Source organism: Wasmannia auropunctata, unplaced genomic scaffold (assembly GCF_000956235.1).
Source record: "Wasmannia auropunctata unplaced genomic scaffold, wasmannia.A_1.0 LD335976.1, whole genome shotgun sequence".
NCBI classification, from domain to species: Eukaryota; Metazoa; Arthropoda; class Insecta; order Hymenoptera; family Formicidae; genus Wasmannia; species Wasmannia auropunctata.
Window position 1 is genome coordinate 347,751 of NW_012026914.1, and position 24,666 is coordinate 372,416.

The following is a 24,666-nucleotide window of genomic DNA, read 5'->3' on the forward strand; positions in this document are numbered from 1 at the left end:
AAAACATGTCCGTAGATGGGTCCGGTCAAATGCACAAACCACTTTTTTTTTTTTGTGTGCCGGTGGAATTAAGTAATTAAGGAATATGATAATTACAATTTTTGTATTCGCGTGACCAAACACGTGAATGTTGCACGGATGTCAGCCGGAGAGGCAGTCGTCAGAACCTTATGGTTCCTTTCTTGAAGTTTTGCAGCGAGCACAGCACCGCCGGGATCCGCTATGGATATCAGTGACACAGCCTCTGGTAAACTATCATCTGGTAATACTCGACCTAGTTGTTCGACTAAAGCTTTTCTTGGCTGAAATTAATAAGTATAATTTTGAAATATAATGTGTTACATATTTTAATCAAGAACTACATATACTTTGTGCCATTAATTCCTAGATGGCAAATGGAATGATGGCATTAAAGACACTAAGTATATCTACATGATTCATGCAGAGTAACGGACAGAATAAATAACATTACTACCTCTGTATTATTTAAATCGGCCGAGGGTTTTAGATCAACGCTGAGACTGTGTTTCTTCGATTTATTGCTGCCAGGCGTCCCTCTATCACGCGCAAAAAGTCTACTTCTTCTCTCGGAGCTTTCACTTTTGTTAGGCTGTTCCATTGATTTTGGAGGGGAGCCCGCTACATAATTCGGTGGATCGTTCGCCTCGTGATCTGTCCAATTTTCAGGGTGAGAATCGCTGTCGGCTCTTCGAGAACTGTCATCGCTCTGTCTGTCCACTCCACGCTCTGCAACGAGATTTTGTTACTTATCTACAGGGATACGAAACTTAAATTAAAACATAGTATACAAAGTGTTTCAAAATCACCGGTATATATATATATATATATATATTTTTTTTTAGAAGCTTTTTCATCTCACATAACACCTAATCAAATATGTTGACAAAAACTTTACATTAAAATTATACAAGATGTTCGGCGAATGATTTTCATCACGTATTATATTAAAATGTATCTTAAATTAAAAAAATAAGACGCTTTGCTCGTTTAAATCGTTTTTAAAGCTTAATTGTAGCTTAATTATAAAGTCAGTTAATTTCCAGTCGACCGAACATAAAAATTATGGATATATCAACGTTAAAAATATCACTGGTTTCTTTAATTTTACGATCAAGTGTGAAATATCGGTGCTTTTGGCAAACTCTGTATAGGTATTTAAATGGAACAAGTGTAAAGTGAAGAAAAGCACACAACTAATGTGCCAATATTAAATTACTCGAAAAATACACTAGGTACCATTATGTTGGAAATTTTCGCATTTTCGAACCGAACGAATTATATCTGCCTGCAGTTAATTCATCAAAATTATTATTATTTAACTTTGCACATATGATATAAACTATCAAATGCACGTTGAATTCATAAATATTTCTATCTATTTGATGTGTTCGATTTGGAAATGCTAATTCCAGTTGTATGTACATGACACCTAGTAGATATACATCTTGATTTGCGATAACTCGAATGTCAAATTTCAGTCAAACTAATTGTAAGACGAAATTATCGAGATCACAATTGTAGCATTTATTACAGGGTATTATTGCAAATGACAGAGAGAGGTGAACTCGTGAGATGTGCAAGTCGCGATGTTATTGGAAAGCAGAATACATGATTGACAGAGTAAAGAATACGTACGTATACGAGTAGATAGAGAGATACAGGCCAGTACCACAGATCGAAGTCTAACAAGATTGCATACAAGAAGCCGCAAATAGACACACAGCGTATGTAAAGGGAAAACAGGCTCGCACATTATAAATACATATATTAGTGAGTTCTTTTAAACGAAAAGTACTCGGAAATCGTATATTACGAATAATTGCGAGAAAATTAAATGTCTAATCACAAATTTATTTTCATCGATATTTATATACATTGACACATATTTGTATCTTTCTGACGAAATACTATTTTAAAGAGCAAAGTAAGAATAATAGATCTAAAATTAAGGAAAACATGCTAATTGTAAGTGAGTAAATACACGTGAAAGAGAAAGAGGGAGGGAGAGAGAGAGAGAGAGAGAGAGAGAAGGAAGAAGGAGGAAAAGTTGATTATACATATAAAGAGGCATTTCATTTAATATTTGAACAAGTGAGAAACGAAAGTAACGTGCCATTTTAATTATTCTTGTATTTGGCTACGTTAGAACGATATATGTTGCATTATTAAAGAGAAAAGTTAATGTATAATTTATATATGTATGTATATGTATATATAAATTAGATTGCTTGTGTAAGTGTAAATCGCGAAGCCACTTAATTACCAAAATGTGATAGAAACACCAAGCTTCTGTCGATTAGCAAGGTCATTCATGCGCTGGAGTTTCTTCTCCAATCTACAAAATTATTGTTGCTGAATTGCTTTCAATATTTCCTTGAAATCCATCATTACAAATATAATATATAATTTTTCTTAACAAGTTGTTTCGTTTTTAATCTAGAGTTTTTTGTTATTTTGTACTGACTGTGTCATATAGAGGAAAAAAGATTAAATTAGATTATCAGTTCGAGAAACATTAATGGATTCTATTAAATCATCTTCAACAATATATGTATATATATATATATATATATATATATATATATATATATATGCCTCTCTTACATTGCATGCTATATTCAAACGCAAAATACGTGCTGTTTGATAAAAAGCGGAATCCTTAAAACATTCAAACTATTCGCTCTTCGTAGGGGGCTTCAAGACTGATTGATATTTACATACCCGGAGTTGTGTGTCCGATACGGTGTTTCTCTTTAGCCGGCTGACTCGCGGATTGTTGACACGTGGTAGTCGCTGAGATAGGTCCGGTATCCTCGTTGGTAACTACTATCGAATCGTAACATGCAACAGTGCAAAAGCCAACCCACCAGATTTTCACTTAGAAGATCTGAGTTTGAGTAAGCTATGGAATTTTTAAGATCCTAATCTTTAGACAATAGCGATATATTAGCGCTTCTCAGACATATCGAATTATGACATTAAAAGCGAAAACTCACATGAGTTTAAGTTAACTGAGACGTACAACTATTTATTAATCCACAAATTAAAAAAATTTTTACGTTACATTTTATAAATCTATTCCATTTAATATAAAATAAGGCACGCAAAAAATTAATTTATTTTAATATGTTATAATCAAGAAAAGATTCTCATAAGGTTTTTCGCTTTTAACATCATAATCCAATGGCAGCAGTGAGAGTCTAGAAATCTGCTCAACATAAGTAATTATAATTATCCATTTAGTTTCCTCCCGTAACATAAATTTAATTTAAAAAATATATAATTTATTTATGCCCTTTAAAAAATTAAAATTAAGATTAAAAGCTTTTGCACTCCCTCGTTCTGCTAAAAGAAATATAGCATTTTGCATCAATACAACAAAAAATGAAGAAAGTCTATCGTTTTTTTTCCATAGGAAAATATTAGCATCCTACCTGTATAACGGGTCCTAGTGAACAATAAAGTATGGAAAAATTTCGTCTTTATTCTCAATAATTAAAAAGATGGCTTATAATTTGACATGAAAACGCGACATATAACTGCAAAAAGTGATTATTTAACGAGTGTAAACCAATAGCCTAGAGCGAAAGCCAGAATACAATGAATTTGAAATGTAATGTATCTTCCTTACCGTATATCGTTATATACTTAACGGTACCAACATTCGTTTAAACGCCAGCCTTTAATATGTCTATTACTTAAATATTACATCGCAACATCAGCACAATGAGCTAGTTTTAAGTATTGATAAAATACCTTGCCACGTATCACACATATATCACACATTTTATCAGAATACGCGAATGATCGGACTATGCAATAACTTACCGGAGTGAGGTGGCGCGAGAAGAGATCGACTAGAGCTGAAAAAGGGTCTTAGCGATGGCTTCGGTGTACTACTAACAGACATGGTATCCAATTCTGGCCCGCTGTCCGATAAATCTTCTAATTCGTCGAACAATTCTTCTATCTCCATATGGCCGCCTTTAACAAGACCATTTAAATAATTTTTTGTTTTAGAAATTATTTAATTTCAATTAACATTTTTCTAACATTTCCAAAATTGCATTTAATATGTAAAAAGTTTTAAGAAAAATTTTTAAATTAATATTAATCCATCAAGTTTTGGGCCTTTATTATATTAATTTCCTTTATAATTTTGTTTACGTAATATTATTAAATATACCTGAAAGTTTTTGCCCAATTTCTTCTTGATCGTGCTCCAACTCCTCAGATACCCTAAATCGCTTTAGCAGAGCGATAAACTTCTGCTTTAAATTTCTTTGCTGCAAAAACATAATACATCAAACCATCAGAACAGAAATAATGAGTGACTAGAAGGCTTAAGCTGAACGGAAATTTTGCACGCACCCTGGCATTCGGTGGAATCTTTCCGCGACTTTTCCGCCTGTGCACCTCCAACGTAGGCTCGCTGTCGCTGCCCTCTGCCTCGCCCTCCGAGCTAAACTCCTCCTCCTCGTCACTGAATTCCGGACAGAGCCTCTCGTTGGGATCGTTCGTCAGTCTTTTATCATGATCGACCGGCTGGGAACTCAGAGCGACAACGTTCACGCGTGCCAGTGGGACAGAGTGACCACCGTATTTTTCCACCTTGTCTGATATAAGTTCCAACTCGACGTCCATTTGTTTCTGCAGCACCTGTAATAAGTGATTATCATTACAACTGCGAGAAAATTTAATGCCTGACGCAACATCAATACAAATTATGCATCTTCATCTTTTTTTTGGAGAAAACATTTTGTAATATTATTACAATCTCTCGATAGACCTCTTACGATTACCTCTTTATTATAATTAGATAAACTTTGTGCGAGACATAAATCATTCTGTAATCGATGGAACAAAGTGAAATCCCAGGCTTACTTGTGCCATGTTAATGATTCCTTCCGCGAGAGTCTTGTATCCCAGCATCGTGCGATTTTTGTATCGCTTCCGCCTTTGCAATAATATCAAAAGTTTGTTGCCGTCTCTCTTGAGAAAATGCGGATACTGAAGTGCAAATTGCAATTCCAGTTCCGTATCGAGTATGCCGCCGGTCGGTATAGCCATCTCGTTGGAACGCAAGGTCCTTTTGGAGCTCTGCATCTTGACCGCAATGCTAATGGACGCTAGGTCCGAGCCGAGCGATCGAAGTATCACTAATCGAGTTAGCGTCAAGGAACACAGCCTAAAAATAAAGCGAAATCAAAGTGAGATATTTAAAAATTTAAGACTTCAGAATATTTTAAGATTTTTCATCCAAAGATTGCCTAGAAGAAATCTGATTGGAAGTATATTCAGTAGAAGTGAGTATAAATAACCAGAGCTCTGACAAAGCGACTGTTTACGTATCTCAGAGTTAAATAAAGACAAATGTAATGACCAATGCCTTGACTATTGATCGGGGGTACGCAGTTCAGAAAGCTAGGGAGATGTGAATGGATATAATATCGATCAATATAATTTCTTTCGGAGGGAACGACTAGCGTCGTTTTCCTCTACGAGCGTAAACGTTTTATTGTACAACAATCGACGTGTCTACGAGTTATAAGGGTCATTTGGAAGCTAAACCGACCGATACATATCTATCATATGTGCAAAACATGTATGCGACAAAATTTAAGAGATGATTCAAGAAGAAGCTAAAAAAGATGTTACGTGTACATATTACGTGTTATCATTTACTCTGTTTATCATCACGCTATTCCAGTTTAAAGTCAGCGAGACAATTGTTAAGCTTGCCAAGTGTAATATCTGAACTATCTCTTGTCAAAGAGATTTCTGCAGTAAGATTTCTGTGAGAAACATTAATGCGACTCGTCACTTTCGTGACTTTTATAGATGAAATAAAAAGCCACGAAATAGATTCCGGAATTCTCTTGAAAAATCTCCGATGAGAAGATATATTTTCAAGAAGAATTATAAATCGAGCAAAAGGCTCTCAAGAAAAAATTGGTAGAGAATTTTGACGGAAAATTCATTAATGACGATATTCTTCGGCAGAATAAAAAAAATAGATTGTACGGCAAATCTGAATTTCGATGGAGATTATGAACAAATATAGTATACTGAAACTTGGTTGCTGTAACTCTTTTTATGGAATAAATTTTCTTTTACGGCCAATAGGTCCTTACTCCGTTTGAGTTCCCTTCGTACATAATTTACTTCTCGATGATACGCGCGATAGAGCCTATACCAAGTGGAAACATCGTCGACGAAACCCTTATTACACGGTGGCGGTGGGGAGAAGGACGGTTATCGTTATTTATGAAGAGGGTTTCCGGGGGCGTTGGGGGAGAGGGCGAATACTAAATATAGCCGCAGAGAGCAGAAACTACAGGTGGCACGTTATCACTCGAGCGCGCATTTATTTTACATGTGCACGACGCGACCATTTCATTTGTGCAGATAATACGATTACACGGTCGATTCGCGAAGACTGTATCAATTTGAATTTAAATTCGATCTGTTGTCAGCGGCACTAAAAGGATTTAACTCATTTGAGTGCGCGTTCTGTTCGCGAAATCGTTCGAATTATCCGAATCGTATTGTACAAATATATATATATATATATATATATTTCTAAACCGAACAATATTCGTGTATTAAAATACAGCAGAAAATATACACACTATTGACATTATGGTCACCGCTACCACTACATGTATCGATTATTTCAAATAATAGAGGAAAAAAATTTTTCCTGACAAAAATGCTTTCGAATAATCGATCCAAAATAACAAAATTTCTTCATTATATGAACAAGTAATGGGATATTTAAATTTCTATCTGCGATCACGATTGAAGATAAGCGAATCATTAAGTTTAAAGTTTAAACGTATAGAGTCAGGCGTTTGAAATAGTTATATCGAATGCCATTTTATATATATACCCCGTTACCCGTTAGATTTATACGGAATTTTGCTCGTAGCGACGTATTTCCAAAGCATCTCGGAAAATCTTTTTTAGGAACTCGTTGGAAATCGACAACATTGTAACCAGCGACTGTTAATTTCGCAGCCGCGACTGCCGTGCATCCGAATTTATACCGAATTAACCGCCTGACTTTTGCCAAACACGTGCCAGAGCTATCGCGGTTTGGCAATAATTCCGAGAGTCAAAAATACAATAATTATATTTCGTCACATACCTACGGAAGGGGAGTTCGCTTATAGTTGCAGTACGTAAAAATATATCCGCGGCACGATATAACTTTACAGTCAATCCCCCAAATCGATTAAAGTTATATTTATAGTGAAAAAGAACATCTGTGGTTTCGCGAGACTTCGTGTGCGGACATTTAAAGTTGACATTCCAAAACTAGACAAGAATTTATAACGTTTCTCTAACCTCACAGGCTTAAAAAAATACCGTATTTTCATTTTGATCAACTCAATAATCTTATCGCCTTAACGAGGCGTTTAATTAGTAGTAGTTCGCTACGTACTTTTCAAACATTACAACGCTTTTACATCATTTCTTAGAATAACTTAATCGAAATACAATGTGACTGCTATATTTTTTATTTGACTATTTATGTAACTGAATAATTACATACAAATTTATTATAAAGTAGATCGACATTTAAATCATAAAAAGAAGATAATAACGAAATGAATTTAAAACAGCAAATTTCTACATTTTGAATTATTTATTAATTTCTTGATGCAATTAGAGAGCTTTAACCAGGATCATATATAAGATTGGTTGTATTTTTTATGATTTCTAAAAAAATATGTGATTATACATATATACATACAGTAGAAAAAAATGGCTTAGAACTTTTTGAATCAATTTTTTATAAGGAATAGCGCTATATGACTGATGAGTACTACTTATAAGAACTATTTTGTATTAGGTATAATGCTCAACGAAACAATAATTACTGCAGTAGTGATTGCATAATTGAGCATTACAGAAAAAAATGGTTCAGAATTTTTTACTCATTATCAGTTTTTTTTACAAGAAATAACGCTACATAATTAATGGGCGTTATTTAAGGTACACCCCGTATATTTTTTTTAATTTAACATGTTTGGAGATTCTAATTAACGAGAGATTTAACTCGTTTTAATATATTAATTATTTTTACTTATTTTAAACTTTTTCATCTTTTTCTGTAACAAAAGTTTCGCCCCAATGGAACGTTAACTTAATATAGATTTAAAAAATATTAATTCTAATTAAATTTAAATTAATATTTTTATTTCGGTTTAACTTGACAAATCTTGTAAAGAAATTTGTTTATAGAATATTTCATATACTATATATATACATAACAGTTTTATATATACGTATATGCATATAGTTAATGTTCCCTGATAATGAATCCAGATGAATATTGCATCAGCATCTGTTAATTTTAACAATATTCACAAAAAGAACAGGAATAATTTGTTTGGAGTATTAACTTTTCTTACTGACACTTTTTCGAGAAGTGTCATTCGTGTCAGCATCGAAAGATTAATACTAAATATCGATCTACTATCGTTCCTTTTAAGAGTATCGTGAAAAATAGAATAAATAGTGACGACGAAAAACATCGATGATTGCGAAAGACGAGCCTTTTCTCATTCATAAATACGACGCAGATCTGTCAGATACTGTTGACAGTTGCAATCGTTTCGGAGTCACAAGTGGATGCGACGCATGTCATACGACAATGACTCAACTGCGAAGAAGGACGCAACGTGTCCGTCCGTCTCGTAAATCGCGAACCTGTAAATACAAGTATCCCGGAATGGACAGTCCCGAGTGACCCAAGCGGGAGATGGTCCCACAAAAAAGGGCGTGCAGACGTTCGTCGGCCAGTCAGTCGGAGGAACTCGTCACTCGGCGTGACCACCATCAACGTCGAGGAATGTTAGGCGAACCGCGCCGCGTCGCAGGTCGAACAACGCCGGGATGGTAATCATTGCGAAATGTGCTATCCGTTACCTGGGTATGCAATTCGGAGGGGTGCGATCCACTTCCCAGGTGGCAAACAGCTTCATGGGAACGGGCCGGGTGGCTGGGGCTGTCACCTTTGTCCGTTCCGCCATTTTTGGCCCTGGCGGCCCACGAGACACACGCAACGCCTACGTTTCACCGCGTCTCGCGGCTCGCAGACGACTATCAATGACCGTCAGACCGTGAAGAGCGCGGCAGCGAGCGCGGCTCGACACGGGAGGGTCGGGGTCGGGACGAGGCCTCCTCTCGCTGACGACTCCGGACTCGAACACGTAGCGCCACGCCTGCCCGTGCCGTCCTGGTCCGGGTACGCGATCAGTCGGAAAGAATTGCTACAATCATTGAGGAACGTGTCGCGACATCTCACAAGTTCAAGATGAGGTATAATATCGATTCTTGGTTCTGACTAAAAATTACCGACGCTGCACAGTCGAAATAGGACCGCGTGTGAATAGATAAGCGATAAGACCAATTAATTAGTCTTACAAATTCTTAAAAAATACCACTCTGATAAAAAAAATTTATTTCAAGGCATAATATATATGTATATACATATATAAAATTCATTAACGTCTTCAAAATCCATTACAGAAAAAAAATGTTATCTAATAGAGACGCATTATATAGCTAAGTGATAATATAATCGTGTTGGATTTTTTATTACAAAAAATGTACATGTGATATTAGTAACCAAATAATAAATATACACTTTTCCCTTTCATCTCTCGCTTCCTTTTCGCTGTTTTTATAAGCTTATTGCATTTTTTTTTCTCTTTAAATCAGATGGTACGACAACCACCACATTAGAACAGGCTGCATACCAGCCAAAGACAATATAAAGTAAAGCCGCCTTTTATTACCAGAGGCTGTGTACGAATGGCCTTGTGGAATGACTCTTAATTTTAACGATCGCATCAGAAAGACAGCTAGAGAAGCACTGAAGTATAATAGCATCACGTAGTAGCCAAACTTCCGAAATAGCAACGATATCAACAGTGCCGCATTGATTCCGACGTATTTGTAACCGCAATATGCCAACAAGTCTAACGTCGCCAGACTCGTTTGGAGATTCATCACGTACAAACTCACCATATGAACGAGCAATTCGATCAAGCCCCAAGCAAGCGCGGAGCTGGCTAGTATACCTAATTGTTCGTGAGTGAAACGTCCCTGCACGCCTAACACTAATCCTGCGCTAGCGACATATGTGAAAAACGCCATTGTAGGAATATACATATCTGGTGCGTTAGTTTCGTATCGTGGTTGCAATGGTACATCTTGTTCGTATTTTACAGACCAGTCCTATAAAAAGAAGTTATTGAATTTTTATTGCGCATTCGATACATCAGTCGATTGAAAGACACTTATTTTGACTCTTCACTTTTCTTTACAAATTTATTTTCAAAACAAAAATGATAATAAAATTGAGTTACGTGATATATTTATCTCTTTCTTTAAATAATGACCGCTAATACAATGAAACTTACCTTATGCGTAAATGGGAAGAACAGCAGCATTAATTTCGCAAAGACGTAATCGGTGTTCACCGCAAAGTAATATTTTAATGCTGTAATTGGCACATATTTTTCGAGATGCTGTTTTCCAGTACCAACCAATGCATTTCCATACTGCATAGCCATGTCTGTAACAACTGGCTGAGCCAAGAATTGCGTCGCAAATTGTGGACTCGCAAACTCCGCTCCTTGATTATCGCTGGATGGATAATTTGACATCTGTGGATTGAATCCATACGAAGGTGGTCCCTGTCCAGAAACGTTGAAGCCATATTCTGGCATCGCACCATTATTCACAGGCACCTAAGATTAAGTTGACAATATATCGATTAAAAATCTGATCATGCATTCTAACATGAATTCCGTGAGATATGATAAATGTATAAAAATATAAATCAATGCTGATGCAAACTTTTGCTAGTAGAATAGCAATTTTGTTTATAGTAATTTGTCCTATATACAAATGCTGTAGGTAAAACTATAATATATATTTTATAAAATTTACCTGTTGATTATACATATACGGATTCTGTGCCATTGGAGGAGTTGGTGCAGATAAACCAGTCGAAGGATCCAACAACCTCTTTGGTTTTCCTATCGATAAACAATTCATCTTTATGTAAGAAAATAACAATAAAATTAGTATTATGCTCTCTTTCTAGGTGACAATAATAATAAAGTTAACATTCTTGTAATCATGTTAGACTGGACGATAACAAAATTAATAATCTTATTCATATGCTTCTTTTCAAGTAGATATTCTCGTGTTATTTGCAGTTAAACTATTGGTTCTTTCCTCCTTTCTTTTCACGTTTAATTTATGTCTATAACTGTTTTTTTTATAAGTGCAGAAAATATAATACAGTGCAGATACAAAGAACAGATTTATTAGAATAAGCCGCTATTACACGACTGTCATTACTCGTGGGAATAATCCATGCGATCATCAATTTGACACTACGTTGTCTCTAGGAGCATTGTAGGAATAGATATAAGGAAGAACGTCGGATATCGGCGATGATAAATACGCGGAAAACGCGAGAGTAAGTTTGCATCTGCGATTCGTAGGTTACGCGCTCACCTCGGCGTGCGTTCGAGTGATTGTAATTCATATTTCTGACGTTGTCACGTGTTGCCGGGTGTTGCCTCAATTACTCAGCACGGTAAAGTTGGAGCTTTGCTCGTACGAACTCCGATCCTTTGTAAACACGATGAAATCAAAAACAACTTGCGCCACACCACGTCGCCATGTTCCGCTCTTTCTGTCTCGAATCTCGAATAATCGGTGTCTGATCGTCGTTTGGAACATTTTACTTTTATGCAGGATTCACACTGCACTCGAGCACTCGAGTACGCTCTTTGATTGGCTTATAATATGGCTATTGTCCAGATTCATTACGTCCTTTATCAACGTCCCTTTATGCAAATTTTGTAATGTTTTGTACCGGAAACGAGAAAAGTTATAAATTATTTACGATATTTATTTAGGAAATACTTGTGCTTTTTTTCCCGACAACTTAACCTTCCTCCTTCCTCTTTTGGCAGGGAAAGAAAATGGCGGCTTTCGATATTCGTCATATCGATTGTGAAATGATCGCATCTCTGATTATCGAACTCTATATATCGAACACGTCGACATCGAGTTGCGTTCGGAGTTGCCTTCCGCCTTCGTCTCCGTGGGCTCCGTGTATCATTTTATCCTTTGTCAACATTCGGTAAACAAGAATGATAAAATGATGTACAGGAGCACTCGGATGACGTTTTCGAATGCAGTCTAAAGTGTGAATATGCTGTGTGATGGATAAATAAACTACTTCGGGGCGCTACTCTGGTGTTTGTCATCCGTATCATCGAAACGGTATGTTAGGTTAGACGCCATTCCTGTTGTCACGGCCGAAATTAGACGCCTTTAGATCGAATCGTCGTATTTATTTCTGTATGTATGTATGTATGTACAGATATAATGATGTTGATAAGAATTAAATATTTGAAACTTAATGTTTTTAGATTATAATTAATGTCAGATTAATTTAATTAGACATCTTTACAATATTTATTTTTTTACATACGTTAAATATATTTATAATTTCAATTGGTAAATTAATACAATTAACATAAATTTATTTTTCTAAAGCTATATACTGTCATACGTAATATTATCATTCTTAACCAGTAAATGGTTAAGAATGCCCATTAAAAAGGATAAATATCTACCTTCGACTGTTTATTTTTAACTTAAATAAATACAAATATATGTATATATATTAAGCTAGCTGTCTACCGTTTCACATTTCACTTAAAACATTCATTTTAGCCATAAATAAAGCAGTGATAACTTTAATATTATGTGATATTAATGTAGAAATTATAATTTGTGTTAAAAAAAGTAAAATGCTCCATTTTAAAAACATTTTATGATTTAATATAAAATAAAATGTACTGAATATCTGTATCTCTATAAAAAGAATTGCATGTGCGGATAGAGCACCTTTAATTTAATAATACTATTATATTAAATTATTGTTTAAAAATTAATACTTAATGATAATTATGAATTCATTATAAATATATAGCAATAAAATAAATTATCTACTATATTAATTTTGTCATAAAGTAATTATTACGAGAAAATATCACGTACGAAATGGAATAATAATTGATGAAGTAGAAGAATACGAGAAGAGAAGAATTAGAAAATAATAATCAGTCTTTGATAAAATTCATCTTCTTTCACTCACATATACTGTTATACTATATATGCGATATTCTATGCTGTCTTAGCATATGTAACACAAATACATAAATAATCTGCAAACTATCGGAGGGATACGCTAATATGTTTTACACAACCCGATGTTGGGCATTGCGTCCGCATGTTCGAAGATAAACGTCGAGAATAGATGCGTATAGCGAGTGCGGCGGACGATGACGAGACTGTTCGAAGCAGTCGTCTTAAAGACCGGAAGCGGAATCCAATAGACTGTCGTCTACAATTGGACTTATTGCCACCGTCACCGAGTTATCATAGTAGCCGCTTGATAATAGACGTACCGCTGTTATTTCATACGCTACGAGCTCCTTTACATCTAAAAAAGCCAAAGTTAGCTTTTAATTGTAAGGCAAAATATTCGATCATATATAAATCATATACATAAATAACGATATGAATGTATGAAATTAATGTCTATCTACTCCAGCGCTTTCAATACCGTAATTGATTCTGTGTATAAAAGATTCATTACCGGGTTTGGAATCAATGCCGCAAATGGAGTCAATTATGTCGAGTTTCGTCGTATCGAGACCGCGGCTACCTCCGATCTGCACTTTATCCCGCGGACTCCTTGCATCGCACTGAAAATAAATCGATCGCAATAAATATTGTAAAAGAAGCAGCCACTGTAAAAAAGCGTGTAAAAGTTTTTGCAAATATATGAAAGAGTTTAACTTTTGTAGAAAAAGTTTGTCCTCATATATATATATATATATATATATATATATATATATATTTTTTTTTTTTGAGTTGGAAAAGCTTTTTATAAACACACATTTTTAAAAGTTTGTTTTAAATAAAAAGCAGATAAGAATTGTTAATTTCAAATAGTGACCATTGTGATTGATATTGATTATTATTAAATTCAATTTTTGGTATAATATAAATAAATAAAAAATCGTGCCAGTGACACATAATCTGCCTTAATTCTGCTACAATACTTACATGTCAGAGATGAAACATTAAAGGCGTAAGAGAGAGAGAGAGAGTAAACGAATACAGATCGCGTCTGAAGAAGGAGATTTTACATTTTATTAACGTACTTTGCGTAAAGTGCCGGTTTCGGTTGTGCGAACGATACCATGCGAGCTGCTGCCGCCGATTCCGAGAGCAATTATTCGTACGGCACCGGGATATACTGCTACGAGGGTGCAATTAATTCGTCTGCCATAATTACGAAGCGTGAATGGATCCGTCGTGCTGACCGACAAGACGTTACAAGCTGAAAAAATACGAAAAATCTAGAATGCGTTACTTTTCTTGTTAGATCGCTTTATACAGAATCAGCTGGAAGTAGCTTGTATTTATTATTTAAGCGATCAATATATAATACTCCTGTTCTTATCGATGTATTAATTTTTCACACTACAGTCACTGTTTGCTTACTAAATGTTTGTTTGTGAACATAAATTTTATTCGATTCATAAAAAAAATAGGACTTATTAAACCGTGCAATATTTTCCTGTGCCATTCTGCTCTATTTTTGTTTTAAAAAGGAAGTATGACACATCTCGGTTGTTAGAATTACTCTCTTAAGGTTTCAGACCTAACGTATGTTCTAATTTACGAGCATCTGGGCCATTGTATTCTGCCGTATGGATGAAATGGCTAATCAAAATCTATAGGACTGAACCTAATGTAGGTCTAGGTTTAGTTTAGAACATTGATTCAAGCTTAGAACAGCGTAAAGTCCGTACCATGTAATAAGTTTAAAACACTGAATAGAGCCGCGAATTTGCAATGTTAATTACGGGCATTTCATGTAAAACAGGTAGCATCGATTTTCCATTGTTTACTATTCCAATGATACATCCAGCTTTCGTTAATTGCAGAAAGTTATATACATATATAAATATATAATCCGAATAAAACATCTGAACATAAAAGTGACATCTCGTATAATGGAATTGTTGTTTAATTCTATCATTTTAATGAAGATATTTCTCTCATTCTTTATTTTTAAAAAATATAATAAAACTGTAGATTGTATTCTATTATAGAGACTTATATCTCTCTAACATTTGTATAAAATTGCGATTCTAAGTTAAGCTTTTTTTTCAAGAATTCGTATCATAATGCTCGAGCAATAATACTTACGTCTTGGATTTTTTGGATATTTCGCGGACACGACAAAGCCCTTTCCGCGTAGAGGTACTCTATATTGGAGAAGTGCAGCGTTCTGCGAACTCGTAAAAGTCCTCCTGTACCATCTGTTCTTACCGCAGAACTCGTTCGTTCTCTCCTTCATCGATAATGAATGATCGCTCTCGCTCGGAAATATTTCGCCGTTCAATTCCCAGCCGTCGATTACCTTTTAAATAACGATTAATTTAAGATTTACGCCTCCTCATTATAAAATGTTATTAATAGTTCAAGTAAAAGCACATCTTCGATTTACCAGTTTGTGTTTTACGTATATATTACAATATAAGATTTTTAAATAAAGCTATGATTAAGTTTCTCTTTTTTTTTCTATTTCTCTATTTTCTCTTTTCTGTAAATATTTGTAAATATTATAAAAACACATATAAACTTTTTTATAAATAATCTGAATCTTTATAAAATGTATTAAAAGTTAAATATTAAAATTTTGGAAAGTGCATATATTACAATTTTAATTTAAATAGAAATCTTATATAGTTATATTTTAGATGGAAATTTGTTATGTATTGTATATAGATATTTTTTTAAAGTGACATTTGCGAGATGTTGCATGATGCACCAATAAGAAATATGGTCCAAATTATAGAAAAAAAAGAAATTGATAAATAATTCATCACAGAGTTTAAGTTACAATTACATGTTGAGTTTAAGTTACAATTCTATGTTGCAAAATTATTTTGTGAAGAGGCGGCGAACAAAATTCGCTTTTTATGCTGTTAAAAGCTTTCTTCTCGCAGTATTGACTTCTGTGCATTCGCGGCACATGACATACACTGCTATTGTAGGATTATCCGGATTTACTCTACAGGAGTTTTCCATTAATAGCAACAGGGGGAACGAATAAGGGTCGGGGAGGAATGGAAGGGAGTTTGCGATTCGATTTTTGTCCTAGTAAAATTGGCACGTGTCCTGTAACAATTCATTTATGACGTCGTTGACGTCGTTGTTTCTCTTAAATGGCTTTCAGGATTTTATTGTTATCACAAGACAAGCGTAAACAGCCTGTAATTTCGCGGTAGAGATATAATCTACGTTTCACGGCATTAATGTATATTCCGTTTTGACTTTCTCAGAAAGATTCAAGACTATTTAATTCATGACATTGACAAAAATTGACAAAAATTTTACAACTTTTGTAATTAATTAATAACTTCTTTTTGCTACATTTTGTCCGTAATGCCAAACATTTTCTTAGTTCAAATATGCTATATTGTTCCTTGTTAACATTTTGCAAATATTTCTTAAACATAAAAATTTGTTTAATTAATCAATTCCAGTATATTTTGTGATTAATGCTCTAAAATAATCTTCTGAAATAAGTTTCTTACCTTACAGGAAATGTATCTTATTTCATAATTCATTAGGAATCATTTTAATTTGCTACTTTTATTTGTTACTGTTCCCTTTCGATTGCTATTGCAAAGCAGTAATTAAAATTGTATTTTTATTATGAAATAATTATGAACTAAAATATTACTAAAATGTGTGATAAATCAAGTATTTTTAATTTTGGAAGCAGGTAATAATAAGTATTTGGATTAAAAAATTGACATTCTTAGTAATAATTAATGATTACTTACTGCCAGAAGTCCACGATGATCACAGGGAACGTCGAAGCTATAGAAATGTATTTCCACTACGCGATCGGGATCAGTTAAAAAATATATTCCACAAACGGTGTCATCATCGGTTGGCGATATATAAGAGAACGGTCCGCTTTCTGAGGTAACAAACATACAGTCTGCAATAGAGCAACAGCAATTAAATTCTAATCATCGATTTCTGTAAACGTTTTCTAAAGGTACCTATTCATATAGGCGCGTCATTTGACGCGCGCGTCATTTGACGCGTTATAATTTATAATAATCTTTCTTTGCCGGAAACATAATTTTTGATCCTCAGGCCCTCACTAGGATATGAACTTTTGAACATTGGCGACAAATACTTTTGCAGTTGGATAAATTCAATTGTAAACGCGTCAAACCCGACAGTGCTAGAAATTCATCATTTACCCAGGCAGAAATGATCGGTCCATAGACCTCAATTCGATGTCTATAGATATCGAATCGAGGTCTATGGACCGATTATTTGCCTTGGTATACTTAATCTAGTTATTTCTCAAATGAGGCGCCTACATGAGTAGGTACCGTAATGTAAATATCTATGATAAAAGTGTGTGTATGATACTGCAGAATAAGCATTCTAACAATAAGTTAAAAATTAACGCATTATATAGAAGAATTTATACATAAATAGTATAACAAAGTTTTTGCCATGCCATTTTTATCTCGCAATCTGATATTTGTTAATTTCTATATTAACGTTATCTACTATATACATACGCACATTTTGCAAAATAATTATCGTAAAATAAAAAGAATGAGAACTTTAAATCTTTTAACATGTAGCATGTTTATATTTTACATATTTAAGAATATATCTTTCAATAATCTAAATAATTGAACAATTTTATATATGTATATTTCTTTGTATATAGATTTTCTTATTATCTATATGGGAATATGTAATATTTCAGAATACTTATCAAAGTTACAAATATTTGCATAGTTATCATTTAAATGATACGACAAAAAAAATAGTAAATGCGCGAACGTGCCTTGTTTAATAAAACGCTACGAAAGATAAGAAGTCATTAACTTTAAATTAAAAGTTTAATTTTAATGTTTTTGTTTAGATAAATCTAATTTAAATTCTCGGTCGTTTGGTTTTAATTCATTCGGACGCAATTCGGAATGCGATCACACGATTGTTGTGTAATACTCAATGTGCGAAAATTGTACTAGTTCGGTTACTGTTGCAGAAGCTGTGTGGCCATCCATTAACGTGGTTTTGTGCGATAACGTAATTACCGTATCAAACGCTTCAATTGCGAAGCTTACGAGCGTGCGATACGCTTCTATCGCAATCAAAACAGTTAAATCACACATTATGCATAACCACTTTTAAGCACCTTACAGAGGATTAACATGATTCGATAGTTTATTAAAATGGAAATTAAGTAGTTTATTAAATAAAGTTATATATGATAACCAACTAAGAAATATTTCAGGAACAGATTTTTTTTTTAAAGAAAAAACTGAATCATCTAGAAATCATGGAAATGATTTCTAGAATTGTTTAAATATAGTCTTTTAAAAATGATTCTTTGATTAAATCTGTTGAGAAATGTATTGAACCTTTATATTATTTAACTATTTTAACTTTCATACAAAAACTGTGCGAGCTGTTAATTTGCATATTGTTTATGTATTATTCCCAACTAAGTATAAAAAATAGAAAATGAGAAAAGATCGGAAAATATATATAATGGTTACTTTTTCGTTACTACATAGGTAAATTACTTTTTTTTTTCAAGCAATTGTCAGAAAAAGAAATTACACGTGGTTTCACACATTATAAAAAATATAATCGTGAAAACGGCGAATTATAATTAGACGATTTGCACGTTTCATACAATTATAATTTTAATTATAATTGTAATTTTATTATATCTATTTGTTTTAATTTACTTTTGCGCATCAATTATCACGCTGATTTACATTCATCACCTCCACGCTTAGTTTTTTGTTTAATTTTACGAGTTCCATTTATATTCTTTGAACACGGAACAAAGTTATATAAAATTTATTTTTATAATAGACACCGCACAATCTCTTTCCACCTTCCGTAGATTATCCCGTCCGCAAACTTTCGTCCTTAAGCTGCTAGTGGCAAACTACTGACAAATATTGCTACTATAGTTTCAATTATACTAGAACAAGCGCTGCGGGCGGCGCGACGTTTGTTAGACATCGATAATAATGGAAATGCAAACATTCATTTAAACACACTTGGCATGATGTAAAATTACAATGTAAAGGTTATGCAGATGTGTAATATGTCAAGTAGTCGATTTAACCAAACAGTTACTTTAATGCGATCTATTTCTGGACAGTATAGAAATAAAATAAAATAAAAATTATTTTTCCAAGTATTTCCCAATAATAAAATGCGCAAAAAGAAATCTAAATCTACTAATTAAAATATTATTCTGTTTTCAGATGTTATAATATAAATTTACAAACACATCGTGTTGCTTACCTGTAATCGGTCGATAATGTTCACGCGGTACCTCGAATGAAGTCTTCCCTCCCGCTTCATAAGCCAAGATATTGGCAACTGCTTCATTCGTTATCTGAAAATAAAGAAGTACGTTACATTACACAAGGGCAGACATAAATTATTTAAGTTAATCGATTTAACATGTAAATATATTTCTGTTTAAAATCGCGTATACGTAATGTTAGGCAGCCGACAAAGTGCTGAGGAGATCTCATAGAAATTGAAGAATGGATTGTCATTTATACGAACTTGCGTGTTTACGTTCGTGCGTGAACGCGTATAAACGATCGTTGAAAATTTAGGAAATTCATGATTTAATGACACGAAAGATAACCCGGCGACATTTGCGAAGTACGTCTCCACGTTAAATGACTACCATCACGTATTTATAATGCGCGTTCGTTTGATATGCATTGGAAATAAAAGGTGACACGAATAAAATACAAAAGTTGCAGAAGGAACTGACGAGTCATATTTAAATGATACATCGATATTATTAATAATAATTAGTAATATATACAACGCAGGAAAATTGGTCAAATTAAGCTTAGTTCGCGATACACGCAACTTTGATCTCATGCATTCCACACGTTTGCGTATAGAATATATTTTATTTGTAATGTAAATATATATATAGTATACATAACAGATGATATAAAATCATTCGCTGCTGATATTTCTGCGTACGCAGAAATATCTAACAATTTTAATTTAGCAACTGCGCTTCAATTGAAAATATTCTTTAAAAATGCGTGTATAAATTATAACTGTTGTAAAAAGTGATTTCAGTTATATTAAACGCATTTTATCGTATAAACCATCTATTTATATGTATATCGAGAATGAACGGTTTATCGTCTATTGAGAAAACTTGGTATTTTCCCTTTGGCAGCTCAATATGCATCAAATTTCATGTAATATAACGGTTGAAGAGTTCGCCCAAGACCAATCTATATGCGCTTTCTTTGCCTCCCTTCTTCGTATTAAGCATTCAAACAAGTTTATGTACTTTTATATTTCACTGTGCAATCGATCATGTGCTTTTATTGTCTGAGATGGAATCTCGCGCTATCTTTGATGAATAATAATTGCGTAATTACTTTGATCGTAATAATAAACTTTGATTTGATCCAAATGATGCAATTATCAACAAACACACAAAGCGTGCAGACACGATACGCGCGTACATTAGGTAACGCTATTTGTTTTCAAAAGGGCAAATAAATATCTGCTCAATTAAATGCACTAAGCGTGCGTAAATACTTGAAATAGCAAAACGGAAATCGTATTTTATCCATAAAGAATCTTGTTTCAATGTATTTATCAATGCTATTCCGTTTCTGTTAATTTTGCATTCGCATATTTGTTAAATTTCCTGCAGAAGTATCACGGAATTGCGTTGATTATCGTGCTATAAAAAATAATTCCGAGAATCTGAACTACGCTGATTTATGTTATGATCGGAGATGCAAAATCCGGTTAAAAAGCGCTGGGGTAAAAGTTATGCATTATATTTTTCACCGCGTACACAGCTTGGCGTACGTATATACGAAATGAAAAATCCGTTATTCAATTAACATTATTTCTCGACTGTCGCTAGCGGATGTGGGAGCCGCTACGAAAACCGCATCCCCACCTGCCAGATAAACCTGTCTCGGGAATAATTGCCGAAGTCTCGTGTCTTGAATGATGGTCCTGGTGCGAGTCGCAATACGGGCGCGTTTGCCGATCGCGGCACGTAAGGTAATTATAGCATAACGTTAATGTGACACGCGAGGTCCCCGCGGTAATAGTAATACAGGATAGTTCAGAGTTTTCGCGTTTGTTCCTTTTAACTCTTTTTGAATCCACAATTAAGCAATGGATATCGCTATATAAGATAAAGCGTCATGCACGTTAGATTACGATAAATTCAATTTCATTTTCTCATTCCTATTTTTAGTCAACATTAATATAAGTACAGATATTAAGATCTATATACATTTTGTCGAGAAATTAAATGTCGAATAGTAAAAAAATGTAGATTAAAAAATTTTCTCGCTCGTGCGACCTGTTTTCTATAAAAATTCTAATAAAAATTTGCAAGAGATATTGCTTTATCTATAAAACACTGCGGGAAACTTGACTAATTAAGTGTTCGTCTTTGATGTGGTGACAACTTGATGTTGCTTATTTATTTCTGTCTCTTTATAAAAGTAATGAAAGAAGTCCAAACCTTAACTAGCTAAAAGTGACTTAGTTGTAGATAGAGAATCAAAACTCATTATAAGTTAGCAAATGATGTCACTTGTAGTACAATTTAAAAGTTTCTAATGCTCTTAAGTTCTCGAAACTCTGTTTCTACTTTTTATCCTTTAATTTACTTTCTAATGCAATTCATATATCAATTTTTAATTTGAATCTCTCGTATTCTAATTAAATCATATTTTTTTGTACAATGAGATAATTATTTCTTCAATTATTTTTTTTAACACACATAATTAAATTCTTTAATTTTATTAAAGTTTATTACATTGATAAATACACATGCAATCGTGTATTAAACATATTTTCGAAACTATCATTAAACATTTGAGTCGATCATTGATCAAATACTAATAAAAAAAGTATAGAAAATATCTAAGTCAATTAATCAATTAATTTCCTTAAGAAAGAGCTTTTTAATTGCGGAAGAAACCTACGATAACTTTATAATATAGCGTAGTCTCCTGTAAAAGTAATTTTATTTTCATTGAGTTTGTTACGCTAAAATGATTCTTAAATGAATTATTTTCTTAAATAAATTATTTTTAAGAAAAAAAGAATAAATAAAAATGAAAAATAATTAAATTAAAAATTGTATGTATTTAGAGATTTTCAGATACCATATTAATATATATAAATTTTTAAATAAACTTTTTAATTAAGATAATTGTGATACACTTTAATAAATTAGATAGATTATATTTATTTTATTTAATCCATCACTTTTTGATCCTTCGCGATACGTATACATAAATAAGAATTATATTAATAATTTTAAAACGATCGCAGCTTATTCTCATTAAGTATAATATTCCAATGTCACATTTATTCTAATTACAGTTGTCTTTGTTAATTATCTTTAATTCTATCATCATTATGGTTCATTATCATCATGATTCATTCAAGAATTAATCTGACAGGCACATAATGAAAACCATGAAAATTATGAAATATAGTATCTAATAATCGAGATGAATAATTATGTACATGTTTGGTGGCACGCAGAAATAAAGATAATATTAAAATGTTTTTCGACAATGAATAGTAATTGTCATAAAATTTTTAAATTTTAAAAAGTGCTATCTAATAAAGTATTATAAAAAAAAAGTTTCATTTATACCTCTTTTATTAAAAAAAAGATTACGGTGTGTCTTTTTGACAATGTACGTTTTATTACGTATTACGTATTGTACAGTTAACAAGTTTCTTCATACATATTTTGATCTACAAGTAAATGTATTCAAGCGATGCATTTACCTGTTGTTGGCGATGATCATTGCCGATCGCTGCTTTCGCAACGTGAAATGTTGCGCCGACGACGGTGATGATGATGATCAGAAGAATCGACGTTGAAATTGACTTGGAAAACATTTTTCACTGACGACGAAATCGGGAAGAAACAGAAAGAGGCGACAACGCGCGGCGAGCCGAGTAAGAACTGGAGCTTCTCCCTCGCGCGGCTGGATCGGTCTCTATCTCGCCTTTCGATTGCTATGGAGAAATTGAACTGGCGGCGCAAGAGATCGTGGGGGTTGCGGCGAGCTCGGGCCAAGCGCGGCAGGTGTTCTGATGGCGTCGCGACGCACGGCGTCCCTCTTATAGCGGCTAGTCCGGCGTACCTCGCACAGCCTCCTCGCTTCGTCCTGGCTGCGCGCAACCCCCGAGCCTTATTGTTACGCGCTACGGCACAACTCTGCACAGTGAATTTGGAGACGGGATGCTTTGTCTCAATCTAGGGAGACAAAGGTATCTCATTCAAACATTTTCGTTTTTTTTATACATATGATGTTTTTAAATTAAAAGTAATTTTCAAAAAATTGATGATATTTCTCTTACTTAAAACATTTACGCTCTTATATTTATGTCTTTAAAATTTTACCTGAAAAATATCTCTTCTTCACAAATTCAATAGTTTGGTCACAAGTGTTTTGATTTTTTTTTTCAAAGTTTAGATCATCTTTAGGTTTTAGGAGGAAGATTTTTTTATTCTTTGATCAGTTATACGTATGATAGAGAAGATTTGATAAGAAATTTAAATACAATAATAAATATATCTAATAAATTAACAATTCAAGACGCACACAAACTTTTTCTCTCTTCTTTTTTATCTCAACAAATTCGCATTTGCTATTTGTTGATTATACGTGTTATAAATTCATGATGTGTAGACTTTGATGTGAGCTTTGTATGTATCTATCGCAAGCGAATGCCAAAGAGGACAGAAATTATCGACAGATTCTTTTGCAGATGCAAAAATGACCATCGCATCAATTTTCGCGTCAATATATGTATATTGTATCGTCGGGGAGAGAACGGGTTGGCATTTTAAATGTTCTTCGATATTAATGTTTACAACGATGTTCGTCATCATGAGTGCACACGTGTGTGCAGCGTGCATATGTCAGAGTATACGTTCGCAGCGCGACGTTGACCGACAGGAATACAGGACGCGCGCGTCATCCTGTCAGCAAAATGGACATTAAACGATCGCTCAATTAGTGCACTTTATCATAGCTATATATATATATATATATATATATATATATATATATGTTGTATATACATATATGTGTACATATATCTTTTGTTCCGACGCGACGTTATCCCATCCAGCTTTAATCTCAAAGCCATAATCGAGATCGATGACGGCGGCGAGGAGTCGTCGCCCGTGGCCCAAGGCAATGTCCTAAGCTTTACAAATGATTTTCCCCGTAACGAAAACACCAAGAGAAGGTGTATTATTACGTTTTCTTTACGCTCGAGCTAGGAATGTAATTGAACGCGAACGAGGTCCGTGATGAAAACCGTTATAATTGAACGTATGATCAACATTTGATTGATGAGGATCTAAGGCTCGAAGAAAAGATCGAAACTAATATTTTA

At 33.7% G+C, this 24,666-nt stretch overlaps 3 protein-coding genes and 2 long non-coding RNA genes across 8 annotated transcripts in view; 2 read left to right on the forward strand and 3 right to left on the reverse strand.

The window, feature by feature from the left end:
• LOC105454705 (phosphofurin acidic cluster sorting protein 2) overlaps positions 1-9,261 on the reverse strand; it is a 12,173-nt gene extending 2,912 nt beyond the window's left edge. The window contains exons 1-8 of one of the 3 annotated variants that reach the window (XM_011697533.1): positions 8,959-9,261; positions 4,906-5,209; positions 4,393-4,680; positions 4,208-4,307; positions 3,850-4,005; positions 2,743-2,844; positions 476-747; positions 97-302 (exon numbers count right to left, since the gene is read on the reverse strand). In XM_011697533.1, coding sequence (XP_011695835.1) covers positions 97-302; positions 476-747; positions 2,743-2,844; positions 3,850-4,005; positions 4,208-4,307; positions 4,393-4,680; positions 4,906-5,209; positions 8,959-9,062 — 1,532 coding nt within the window. In that variant the 5' untranslated portion in view covers positions 9,063-9,261. Of the gene's footprint in view, positions 1-96; positions 303-475; positions 748-2,742; positions 2,848-3,849; positions 4,006-4,207; positions 4,308-4,392; positions 4,681-4,905; positions 5,210-8,958 lie in introns of all 3 variants that reach the window. The other 2 variants (XM_011697532.1, XM_011697534.1) reach the window with 2 other exon arrangements.
• Positions 969-3,904, forward strand: LOC105454704. 2 transcript variants are annotated; one of them, XR_975021.1, is made up of 4 exons: positions 969-1,791; positions 2,712-2,918; positions 3,437-3,634; positions 3,816-3,904. It is a non-coding gene; the product is annotated as an uncharacterized LOC105454704 (long non-coding RNA). The 2 variants fall into 2 exon arrangements; XR_975022.1 differs by lacking the exon at positions 3,437-3,634 and having other exon boundaries at positions 3,816-3,903.
• Positions 9,262-9,594: 333 nt separating the features above from the next.
• LOC105454706 (protein YIF1B) lies at positions 9,595-11,797 on the reverse strand. The gene is made up of 4 exons (XM_011697535.1): positions 11,566-11,797; positions 10,990-11,078; positions 10,458-10,787; positions 9,595-10,272 (listed from the first exon to the last, which is right to left on the reverse strand). Exons 1-4 carry the CDS (start codon positions 11,594-11,596, stop codon positions 9,745-9,747), a joined length of 978 nt encoding a protein of 325 aa, XP_011695837.1. The 5' UTR covers positions 11,597-11,797; the 3' UTR covers positions 9,595-9,744.
• A 1,086-nt stretch (positions 11,798-12,883) lies between these two features.
• Positions 12,884-23,364, reverse strand: LOC105454708 (corticotropin-releasing factor-binding protein). Its single transcript, XM_011697536.1, has 7 exons — positions 23,041-23,364; positions 19,519-19,612; positions 16,998-17,158; positions 15,352-15,565; positions 14,298-14,476; positions 13,727-13,835; positions 12,884-13,570 (listed from the first exon to the last, which is right to left on the reverse strand). The coding sequence occupies exons 1-7, from the start codon at positions 23,152-23,154 to the stop codon at positions 13,437-13,439; spliced, it is 1,005 nt and encodes a 334-aa protein (XP_011695838.1). The 5' UTR covers positions 23,155-23,364; the 3' UTR covers positions 12,884-13,436.
• LOC105454707 lies at positions 13,493-13,942 on the forward strand. Its single transcript, XR_975023.1, has 2 exons — positions 13,493-13,584; positions 13,718-13,942. It is a non-coding gene; the product is annotated as an uncharacterized LOC105454707 (long non-coding RNA).
• Positions 23,365-24,666: the final 1,302 nt, after the last annotated feature.